Source organism: Bison bison, unplaced genomic scaffold (assembly GCF_000754665.1).
Source record: "Bison bison bison isolate TAMUID 2011002044 unplaced genomic scaffold, Bison_UMD1.0 scf7180017864456, whole genome shotgun sequence".
NCBI classification, from domain to species: domain Eukaryota; kingdom Metazoa; phylum Chordata; class Mammalia; order Artiodactyla; family Bovidae; genus Bison; species Bison bison.
The window spans coordinates 14,170,219-14,180,624 of NW_011495018.1; the positions used below are offsets into that span (position 1 = coordinate 14,170,219).

The 10,406-nt window shown below is 38.9% G+C and overlaps 1 protein-coding gene across 1 annotated transcript in view; it reads left to right on the forward strand.

Moving 5' to 3' along the window:
- KIAA1598 (KIAA1598 ortholog) overlaps positions 1-10,406 on the forward strand; it is a 91,721-nt gene that overhangs the window by 55,048 nt on the left and 26,267 nt on the right. The window contains 2 exon segments of the mRNA XM_010859278.1: positions 4,959-5,068; positions 8,363-8,416. Coding sequence (XP_010857580.1) covers positions 4,959-5,068; positions 8,363-8,416 — 164 coding nt within the window.

Here is a 10,406-nt window from a genome sequence, read left to right on the forward strand (position 1 = left end):
GTACCTCACCATATGGCTGGCCCTTGCCTGTAAGTTCCCTGTGTGTTCGTTCCTGTCTTTCCTCATCCCAGAATTGTCCTCCTGCCCTCCCTCTGCCAAGGTGCTGTCCTAATTCCAGGCATATTGCCTGGTGTGTTCCTTGGCTCTTCCTCCTCTTCTCTTATTTATTAGTATTAATAATCCAGAACGAATGGCCCCATTACTGTGTGTTGCTGTGGCAGTTGGCTTCAAATTTTGTTCCCATAAGGATTTAATGTCCCACCCCAAGACTCTGCTCTGATGTTCGAGTTATTTCTACATCTCTCCCCCTGAGCAGATTGCAGACTGTTTGAAGGCTCACTCCTCTCTGCAGCCATCCACAGCTTTCATGCATATTGATTGAATCAAAGTTTAGACTTAGTCTTTTCTTCTTATCAAGCACCTTGCAGCACCATTTAAAGCTGTTTGATTGTGTCAGTTGACTTTTTTGGCTTACCTCCTGCAGCCCATTGTAATGCTGCTAAAAGGTAAATTCCACTTTGCCAGGGCATTGCAGGATTTAGAAGTCCTGACTTCTGTGATCTGCAGGGCAGCCATGCTCTTGGATTACTGATTACTGGCTGTAAATCTTCCCTGACACTTGTAATTAAGATTAAAATTTTGTTTGTTTCAATCTCATTTTGGGAAAACTGGTTAAGTCTTACAGGGTCAGGAAAGCAGTCAGAATAAAATAAATTCCCCTTCTCAATAAATTGAATATTACCTTATCAAATTAGCAGATCAAACCAGTCAATCGTAAAGGAAATCAGTTCTGAATATTCACTGGAAGGACTGATGCTGAAGCTGAAGCTTTAATACTTTGGCCACCTGATGTGAAGAACTGACTCATTAGAAAAGACCCTGATCCTGGGAAAGATTGAAGGCAGGAGGAGAAGGGGACGACAGAGGAGGAGATGGTGGGATGGCATCCCCAACTTGATGGACATGAGTTTGAGCAAGCTCCAGGAGTTGGTGATGGACAGGGAAGCCTGGCATGCTGCAGTCCATGGGGTCGAAAAGAGTCAGACATGACTGAGTGACTGAACTGAACTGATGAACCTCAGCAGCACCCTTAAATTTAAAATAAATGTGTTCTGAAACTTACTAACTCCGAGTATTAGAAACCATGCAGTTTTCCTTAAGCAAATGATATTTCATTTACAATTTGTGAAATATGGCAGCATTTTCTCCCTCATCCTTGAGCTATTGACTTGTTACTTAGGGAATCTAAGTAGTTACTTAGACATCTAAGGCATTGCTTAGGAGACTTTTAGACTGGAGCCATCCTAAAATCATACTGCCTTAATGATAGGTACCATATCCATACTTTGTCTGGCAAGGTAGTTGTCTATAGTGTCTTGTTAATCATTTGCACCAAAAATTGTCATTGAATGGACAGTGATTAAATGCATGATGAATGGATGTAGAGCATCACACATCGGGGTCAGCTGAGACACTTTGGAGTTTGCATTTATAACGTAGGGACCAGCCCTGCTGTCACATGTTTTCCTGGATTAGCGTCATATTATGGCTTTTACTATACGGTTGGTCTGCTTTTCAATTTTGGAATGGAGAAGTGTTTCTTGCTAGGTTATGACTCTTAAAAAGCTTGATTGTAGGAAAGGCCTGTGAAATATTTTAGAAGTAGTCATAAGATCTCAATACAAGAAAACATTACATACTTTGCAGTTAATAACTCTAATTTTGATAAGAGTGCATTTATTGAACAGGTTATGAGATTTGAGAGGTATGCTTGCTCTTTATCATATTTGATATTTAGGTCACTTAATTTGTTGATATTGTCTGACCTCAGTTTGCTAATCTGTAGAATGGGAATAATAGTTTCTATTTCATGGGATTGTTCTGAGAATTACGAGTCTCACCACAGGTAAAGTATTTAGAGTAGCGCCCAGAACACAGAAAATACTCAACATGTTAAGTAGAAAAATACAGACATGGTACCAACCACCATGAAGGGCAGAAGTCCTCATTTGGCAGACTCTTGTGATCACTGTCATTAAGGAAATTTTCTTAACTTTATGATCTTAGGTCAAATCCAAACTTATTCAACCATGACGTGTTCTTTAGAAAATTTGTACCTCATGATGACATAAGATTTTTTACATGCCTTAAAAAAATGTTATCAAAAGAGAAAAGTGGACTGGTGAAATTTAGAAATTCATTTTAGTTTCCTCTAGGCAGTAACAAAAGGTTTTACTGAGTAATAACATAGGGGTTTTGTCTGTGAGTCTTTTTTTGTGTGTGAAGAACTAACTTATTTTTCAAGTGGGTCTTAAAATTTAAGCCTCAATTAATTACATGTAGCTTTCTGATCCAAGACTGACCTTGAAGCACTAACTCAAAGAACATTTGATTTTATTTTCCTGTGGCAGTTCAATAACATTACACCCCTTGTCTTCGTTTGTCCCTTTTCTTTAATCTCCAGTATCCTGCATATTTCTATTGTCCCCCTGATTACATGCTTTTGTGAGACAATTACCAACTGCGTGACTGCAGAAAAGAATTACAAAACATACCATGAGCTCTCTGTAGGTGATTCTTGCAGATTTATTAGAACTGCTTAATAGTTCAGGAGTTCGTGTAGATTGCTTTTTGCTAGTTCAAAAACAGGGTTGGTGAGAGAGAGAGTTTGTGTAGCTAACCAAGCCTTGAATTGTGCCTGAGTAGAGAATCTGATCAGAATGATTTCTTTTCCTTAAGACCAATTAAGCCTTTACATTTGAAAAAGACTGAGACATTAAAGCCTGGTTTATCATCTGTACACAATGCAGATAGTGGCACTTCTCTGAATTATCACTATGATTCTGGCAAGCAAAAATAAGAAACTACTTTAAATTCCTGCTATGTTAGATGCTGCAGCAGATCTGAATGGTGTTGACCATAATTCTCCATCTGTCTGCCTTAATTAGTTTTTGTATGGTGCATTTAATTGGGTTTCAATCATTCCTTACAGAGTGCTAATCTGTTTGTAGGCGGTGTTCCCGTTGCCATGCGGCTCTTCCCAAGTCTTACTCAAAATGGCAGCATTTCTGAAAATCAAGTGTTTTTTGAAGATTTTTTTTTTTTAAATTCCCAGGAATAAATTCCATACCCACATCAGGTGCTTGAATGACAGATCTGGGTCTTACTTCCTCTCATTCTGAAAAGGGTCAGCAAAAGCACTGTGTGATGTGCAGCAGGTATTTAGATATTGAATGAGGGAGTTGGAAAATGAGTGAGTGAATGAATGAATCTCTATTCATAGTAACTTTCTTGTCTGTCCCCTTGTTGATGTTCGTGAGCCATCAGCAGAGGTGGCCCTAGAATATACTGCTTAAGGGCGCATAGTTGATCCATCACAGCTTTGTTATCCATCTGTTGGTGGATGTGGTCTCACTTTGGTGCCATGTCTCCCATGTCTGGCAAAAGATACTTTTTTGACTTCTAGTACTGTAAAATGCTGTTTGGATACTGAGAAATTTGAATTCCCAGCTTTTCAGTGGCTTATGAGGGTGCCCAAACACTATTTGAAATCAGGACTGTGTGAGAATACCTAGGTTATGTGGTGGATGTAGCAGTGATCCAATCACTGTGATACTGCGGAATAGAGGCTGATGGATCCTTCTGCATTCTCTGTGTTGCTCCCACCCCCCTCTTCCCCAGCATGGATAAGAGTAGCTCCTCTGAGTTAGAGTGAAGTCTGCCATGTAGCAGTAAAAGAAGCCATGATTTAGGCCTCCCTAGCACAAAGCCTGACACCACTGTGAATTAGCTGAGGGATATATAAGTAATTGTGATTGCCTACATTTAGAAGCCATCCTTTTGAGGTGTAATTATTTCGGCTCAGATAGTAAAACTATGGATAGCCATTTGAAGCCTGAACTTTTAGCAAGTCCGTCAATAGGTAGATACTTGCTGAGTGTCCTCCATGTGACCGCCCCACAGTGTGGAGTCCATTAAAGTTGCTAATTGGAGGGTCTTTGTGAGATATTTAAACTTAAATGTAGTGGATGCAGTGATTTAGCTGCAGATAAACACAAAATCTAGAGCTGCATAAATAGTGATAAGTGTTCCAAAATGATTCAGTGCTTTTGGTCAAGCTGTCCTGCAAGACACAAATTTCACTATTCTGACCAACAAGTCTTCGTTCATCTCAGTTGTATTTATCTATTTGATACATTTTTCCACAGCTTTATTGTTTTTGCAGCAAAAGAGTATAAAGATTAAACTATAGACCCTGAATTATTTTTATCAAATTTAATTACTTAATCGCAGTCATTTCTGTATGTATGTTTTCTTTCAACATTGACAGTTTTAAAAGACTTGAAAAGGTTTGCTTAAGTGTTTCCTTCCCATGTGATTCCTAAACAAAAGATGACAATTTAAAAATAGATTTTATCTATTTGCTGCTCATCTTCTGACTGTGGATTTCTTCTAACAGGTAAAAAGATCTCTTTGATTTTTTATTTTCTAATGGGCTTTTCGATGATTATTCCTGCTTTGGGCTAATTTCTTTTACATAGGTTATACCACAAATTACAAAAATATCTCTGAGGCAAAGGTGAATGATTATTTGGAGTTAGGTACAAAATTGGATTTTTGAAGACCTGGAGAGATCCGGATCTATTATTATGTTGACAAACGGAACAAAATCTATTTTGTTTAACGTAGATGAGCCAATATTGATTTCCAGGCTAAAAATTAGACCTTAAGTTTTATATCTCTTATTTCTCAAAGCAAACCTCTTATTAAAAAGTTTTTTATTGAAAAAATACTGCTACCTGGGAGCTGTTAACCTTGGTAAATTATTGGTGTTTTGTGACTCTGTCTGAAAAATGACTGTGGTTAATTACATAGTGCGATCTTTCCAAGTCACCAGAAGCAGGAAGTAGTTGTTTGCTTGTAACATAAGATGATTTACGTGTATGTTTTTTGAATAGCTGAAGAAGTCACAGACCTGAAGCGGCAAGCAGTTGAAGAGATGATGGACAGAATTAAAAAGGGAGTTCATCTCAGACCGGTTAATCAGACAGCTAGGCCCAATGCAAAGGTATGGAATGACTAGATGCTTTTCCCCCTTGATGTTTCTTTTTTCAAATGTAAAATTTGATGAAAGCTGCATCAGAATTGACTGTCAAATCTGAGGTTAAGGATAATGTGTCATAAAAACACTTGCTTCCATGAAAGCACATTTCAGGAGGACTCTGTTTGACTCATGGTAAACCTGGGACACTCCAGGAAGTATGGGTTTGGCCAGAAAGTTCGTTTGGATTTCTTATAAGCTCTTATGGGAAACCCAGATGAACTTTTGGCCAACCCCAAGTCCTGTGATTGCAGGGTGCTGCTGTCTACTTGAAAGAGACAGTGTAATACAACAAATATTTATTGAGTATCTGCTATGCGCCAGGTACTATCTTAGGCACTGGGAATAAAGCAGTGAACAAGAGACAAAGATTCTTGCCTTCCTGGCGCTTCTTTTCAGTGTGTTGAGGATAAAAATATCAGAACAGATCTCAGGCAGCTTTTGGAAGATAGGTTTATAAGATTGTCCTCATTAATTTCACAAACCCACTTCAGGTCACTTCAAGGAGAAACTCATTATATATCTATATATTCTAAACTAGACCACAGTGAGCTCCAGGACTGTGCAAGCACCCAGCGTCTAATGCAGAACTTTTCCCATCCCCTGTATGTCTGTCCTTTTAAATAGACCCAATCATAGAGCTTTTGACATTTTTCTTGAAAAATGTTTTTTCTTTCCTCACCCAAATAAGGTATTAGCAAAGTTCTCTTTCCTCTTCCTCTTCTTTTAAACCAAACTTTATGGTTCTTTCTCACTCTCAAGGATGCCCCCTCTTCAGCTGCTTCAGTGTTCTCGAGTGTCATGACTGTTCATTAGAAATTCTGCTGGGCTTTTAAAGTTGCCTCTTTGTCACCAGCAGACAAGATCGCTGGGCAAGGCAGAAATAGCCATGGTGTGGGCGGTCCACGGAGAGGAGGCTGGGCAGAGGGAATGAATATTTCATTCCAAGAGAGGATTTACATCTAGTGCAGCTTCAGCTAGCTATGGAGAATAATTCAGTCCTACGCTAGTGCTCTGAAAGCAGACAGAATGTGCATCTTGACGAGAAGCTGAGTGTGTAAGCACCCAGCGCCAGTGTCTAGTGAGTGAAGAACACTGTTGATGGAGTTGGGTACTTGCCTGTGAGTCACCCAGCTTCCCAGGCTGCTTCTCCATAGAATACCATCTGTGACTCACACAGTTGTCATCAGGGTCAAATGGAATAAAATGTGAAAACACTTTAAAATGCAGCGTCTAAGTAGAACCTTAGAAAGAGAATGCATTTTTATGGCTTTCGTGTCACAACTATTTGGGAAAGAATAGCAAAACCAAATTATTACTAGAGGAAAAATGCAGTGTCATAAAAGAAACAAAATTAGAAAGAAAAATGTTGAAAACTTCTTAAATCGTAAGCAATCAGTGTTCTGTATATACTTTCATTTTCAGAATATCACTGTGTCCTTTTTCTTTCATGCTGTGGCTCTTTCAACAGTTACACATTATTTAATGTCAATTCAAAGTCTGGACAACACCTGAACAAGGATCATGGGACTTTTTTTTTTTGTTGGTAATCATTAAACTATGTAGATACAGTGCCGAATGACCTGTCAGTAGCCTTTGAAACAAATGGTCACCGCATGTGGCAGTCCACACTTCTTGCCCCAGTACCGTCAGTGCCTTCCTGATATGTCCCCGGTTGTGAGAGTATGCAGTCCAAGCTTTAAAAAGCTTGTGCAGTCAGAGGGCACCTTGAGTGGCGCAGCAGCATCTTTGAATATGCCTGTAGCCAGGGCATTTGTTCAAAAGTCGTAACTGCTCACCAAACAGCTTACCTGCAAGTCAGGCCTGCCTTGAGGGTACTCATTTAACTGCATATTACTGAATTCCTTGATGCTGCTGGTGGTGCTGGTGTGGTTAAAATTAGCGTCTTAGAGCTTTTGACTGGCACCCATGGCATGTATACGTCACAGGAAACTAAGGCTCCGAAAATCGGATGCCTTAGTCTAATTTGTACATGAGCAGCAAACCCCCCTCTCTTTCTCTCTCTCACTTTTTCTGACTGTACAATTTTAAAAAATTGGAATAGGATCTTATTCTTTTATTACCTTTTGAGAGGAAAGGATTATAGATTGCAATGAATCACCTCCCATTTCTTGATGCAAGATTAGCCTGGCCTCTTTTCTAGGAATGAGAGGCCTGAGGGATTCCTTTCACCGTGACTTGCAGGTTTTCTCTTTACCTCTATCCTTTGTGAAGGGAAGTGGTATAAGGAAAATCAAAGATTTTTTTTTTTTCCAGTCTTTTCATTTAGGGCCTCATGCCAAATTTTTCTTCTGTTAAATCAGTTGAGCGGTCCATAGAAACTGTTAGGTGTGGCGGGGCAGGCAAGTGTTACCCAGAACTTCATTTCAAATGATTTTGTTCAGGGTGTCGCCAGATGAGAGCTGGACTTGTCATCAAGACACCTGCCTCAAATACAGAATTCCTCAAGGTGAAACTTTCCTCATAAATAAGATGAAGTGGGGACTTCCCTGGTGGTCCGTGGCTAAGACTCCACACTTCCAATGCAGGGGGCCTGGGATCGATCCCTGGTCGGGGAACTAGATCCCACATGCTACAGCTAAGACCTGGCACAGCCAAATAAATAAACAAATTAATATTTTTTAAAAAAAGATGAAGTGCTTGGACTACACACCCTCTGAGGTCTTTTACTGCTTTGAGAGCCAGTGATGCTAACGTTCTCCTATAATCTGGGTTCTTTGCTGATCCCTGTTATGAAATTCATGAGACGAGACCTCCCAGGCCTCTGTGAGCTGGCCTTTGGCTGGAGCTGATGGAGCTGAGCGAGGTTTTCTGCCCTGTCGCTTGCTTTCTGCTCTGCACTGCTGCTTTCCTGGTCCTCACTTGCTGGCTCAAGTCCAGCAATGAGAGTGGAGAAAAGTTTGTTGTAAAATGTTCTGAATCATTTGGAATTAAATCTTTGAAATTTAATGTTTACCAGATCTTTTCTATATATGATGAGAGCAAGAAGTAATAAAACAGATAGACTGATGGTGGCTCGAGTCCTTTTGCTTTGACTAGCGCCTCTAATTTTCTGTTTAACTGCGCCCTTGGGAGCACTAACGTGTCTAATATTTTTTTCCTAACTGTTAGACATCAACCTAATTATTAAAACACATAGTCAATATAATATAAGTTACCAACACTTTGCCATGTAAAAATCTTTGTTTGGTATTTTAAAACCGAATTACTCAGTTGTTTTTCTTCTTTTTAAAATTGTAGCCGGAATCTGCAAAAGGCTCTGAAAGTGCCGTGAATGAACTAAAAGGAATGCTGGTAAGAATAGATCTCAGCTTTTTACTTAGTTAATGGGAAAATGGAAGAATATTTTTAAACTGTATTGATAAATAATTGGTTTTGATATATTTTAGTTCCGTTTACAATAAGCCTCATTACTTGTGATAGTTTACTTGATTGTGCTGTGGACTCCTGCATCGGGTGTGTTAATAATGTGTCAGTACTCTGCTGTTTCTGTTCTAAAAGGATGGGTACACTTTCCCCCAAATCACTGTCTCCTGTTCTTGTCCTCCAATCCTTGCATTGCAGCATGAAGATAAAGTGTCTGGCCAGATGTGAGAATCAGCAGATGCTTATTGATACCAGAAATATAGTATATATATTATAAATATAGTAGATAGATATAAATATAGTAATCTTATAAGTAAATCTCTATCTAGATTATAGATTTATTTATAAGTAAATCTACAATAAATATAGTAGATAATAACAGTATATTGTATAGTAGTATCTCACATGAATGGTGCTTAACTTTGGAGACTGAAAGCAGAATTCTTGGCACCTAAATATAAATCTGAGCTTCTACCCAAATGTGTTAGCATCAGAGTCACAGTTTGCTTTCCTCACAGTTTAAAAAAAGTCATTTGATCATAAATTGGAGAATAAAAGAAAAGTTCCTTTCTTTATGTTACTAATTTCATTCTCTGAAAGTAATTCACATCCATTGGAGAACATGCTTACTGCCCATCTCTAGTCATATTTCTTCTTTCCAGAGTCTGAGCTTTTGCCAACAGAATAAATGACTACTGTCCTGTCCAACAGTTTCTGTCAGAGACAAACGCCTCACTTAGAAAATGTTTCAGATGCTAAGAGCTCTATTCTCAGATCCCGTTACAGTCTCAATACCAGTTATTATGCACAGTAAGTCAGCAAACATGGGGGCGGAGGTACAGAGCTAATATCCCCATGTTTGTTGTTACTGCGCTAATTATGCATTGCATGCAGACATCCACATAATTGTGGTAAACAAAATTATTTTCATCAAGCATGAAACAGTAGACTTAACCCAGAACAGCTTAATTAGTTTGCTGTAGTTTTTAGGTGAGTGGAATTAGTACTCATGAGAGGTGTGCAACACTGGCTAACCGTGGTGGCCTCCCTACAGAATAAAGTATTAACATCTTTGGAAAACTAGGTGGTTATTATCTAATGGTTTCTTTGGTGGGAAAATGTTGTTATCCAGTGTTCTGGTAAGGAGGCTGCCCTGTGATGGTCTTGTTGTCTCTACATGACACTGTAAATTCCTGTTCGTAAAGACGCCCTTGGGGCGTTCTGAGGTTCTGGGTTTTTAGTTCTGATCCTCAGTGAAAAGGTAAACTGCACTCAGTTTGTTGTTAAAATTAGGTTTATTTGGAAAAATCAGTCATCGACATGAGACACGTGATATTTGATCACCCAAGATATCCCACTTCCTGATAATGCTGGATGGTAGCAAGTTTACTGAATCACAGCATTGCTTTTATTTTTTTATTTTTTGCATTTTTTAAAAAAATTTTATTTTATTTTTAAACTTTACATAATTGTATTAGTTTTGCCAAATATCAAAATGAATCCGCCACAGGTAACGTCATGTTCACTAGACACTCATACTCACTATGGTTTTGTGCCACTTCAAGGAGAGAAATTCATGAACAGATTTTTGTGGAATAATTTGCAAAGTATAAAAACTGTCAAAACATCTTTCTTTTCTGCAGGTTGCCCCCATCCTCTTTTGCCCTGGATTTATCATTAGATTTCCCTTCCTTACGTGGTATTAATGTGTATCACTAACAGCTGTTATTCTTTTCCTTACATTTTTAAGAAGTGGAACTCAAGATGCCCTCCCCTACTTTCCTCTGCCCAAATGGCAACTTTGCACTACCACTATATAAGTTGCCTTTGAGGGCTGATGGATCACTTGGAGCTCCTAGTCACCTTCAGCCAAGACACCATACAACTTCTTTTAGGTCAGAAATGAAGCCCCCCCACC